The sequence below is a fragment of the Morone saxatilis genome, unplaced genomic scaffold (genome assembly GCF_004916995.1).
Source record: "Morone saxatilis isolate NCDOM2014 unplaced genomic scaffold, NCSU_SB_2.0 Contig16, whole genome shotgun sequence".
In the NCBI taxonomy this organism is placed as follows: Eukaryota; Metazoa; Chordata; class Actinopteri; family Moronidae; genus Morone; species Morone saxatilis.
The window spans coordinates 11,705,875-11,707,375 of NW_023339718.1; the positions used below are offsets into that span (position 1 = coordinate 11,705,875).

At 47.5% G+C, this 1,501-nt stretch overlaps 1 protein-coding gene across 3 annotated transcripts in view; it reads right to left on the minus strand.

The window, feature by feature from the left end:
• The window catches only part of pde4d (phosphodiesterase 4D, cAMP-specific), a 129,077-nt gene that overhangs the window by 2,546 nt on the left and 125,030 nt on the right, over positions 1-1,501 (minus strand). Inside the window, exon 16 of one of the 3 annotated variants that reach the window (XM_035658504.1) lies at position 1,393. The exons of the other annotated variants lie outside the window; for them this stretch is intronic. Within the exon in view, the coding sequence (XP_035514397.1) occupies position 1,393 (1 nt within the window). The remainder of the gene's footprint in view (positions 1-1,392; positions 1,394-1,501) is intronic. 3 annotated transcript variants of the gene reach the window in all.

Sequence of the window (1,501 nt, forward strand, 5' to 3'; positions counted from 1 at the left end):
GACAATGTCGAAACTGTCTCTCTCAAAATGGAAATCTCCCTGTGTGACATCTTTAGGAGAAGCCATTATTCTCAGAGGTTTAAAGGACCCTCCTCCTCCTCCTCCTCCAAGCGTGAAGGAGAAACTACGGTGGCCGCCAAACGTGTGAAAAACATTAACCACCCATGTAGAGCCAGTGTTTGGTTTGGTCGTTCTGGGCTACTGTAGAAACATGGCGGACCAAAATAGGGGCTAAAAACACAAGGATTTTTATGTGCATTAAAGAAAACATACCTATGAATATTATTAATTATATTCAGAAGAGAATGGAGAATGTCTCAACACGACATCAAATATGTTCAGAAGCAACACACCTGAGAATAAAACAAACCCACCAATAAAAACAAAACAAACAAACAAAAGCAGCCCGATTGTCAGCCTCCATATGGTTGTTCTTTAAAAGCATCAAAACATGGATTTTCCCCCCATCCGAGCGGGATATGGAATCAGGAAGCTCCTGACTAATCCGCTCCGCAAACACAGTGATGCTGCACTTTTGTGAAGGCGTGTACGGGGTAGGCACAAATGACAAGAGTGGCACGATGGAAAACGCACAGATACAGAGGAAATAAACAAGACGAACGCAACAACACAGCAATCAATCCCAGAATTCTCAAACGGTCTCTGAACGGCCTTAAAACGAGAGACAGAGAGACAGAGAGACAGAGAGGGAGAGAGGGAGAGACAGAGAGGGAGAGACAGAGAGGGAGAGAGGGAGAGACAGAGAGACAGAGGGGGAGATGATAGTTTCCCCATTATTCCACTGTCACTGTGCCACCTCACCAGCTGGGTGGGAGCGGCCTACTTCAGCACAAAAGCACATCAAGTGTACGCACTTAAGAGGAAAACAAGCCTGATTCTGTGTCTTTTGTGAAAGAGCAAACAGGTCCGAATAGACTGTAACGGACTCCAGTCACCGGAGACGTGGCTGGGCTGTCCAACAGTTGTGCACAGACAAGGAGCAGACTTGTCAGAGCTGCAGGAGCTCTCCTGAACGCTCCACTGTCCTTTCCCTGAAACCTGGCTGTCAGTGAAGCTCTTCTTTCATCGATTAACTGTCTTTCCGCAGGAGGCTTTGAGGAGAGGCCAGGCTTTTGGAGACACACAGGCTGATTGTTTCTCTCTCTCCAACCCTCCCCGTCTTCCCTTCTTTCTCTGATAGCTCAGCCGTTACAAAAGATGATATCATCCCTCCTCACTGCACGCCAGAGTGAGCTGAAGACGAGCCCATGTGTGTGTGCACCTGTGCAGTGGGTGTGATGCTTTATCAAGACACAGAACAGACAGTGTGAATCACATTCTGGGAAACAAAATCCCACCGGAGCCGAACCACACACGGAACCTCAAATGTACCCTGAAAAGCCGGCAGCAGCATCAGGAGTTTAACCGGCTGGAACTGGGTCACCGTGCTTAAAATGAAATGAGGCTGATAATTTATAGATACAGTGTGTGTGTGTGTGTG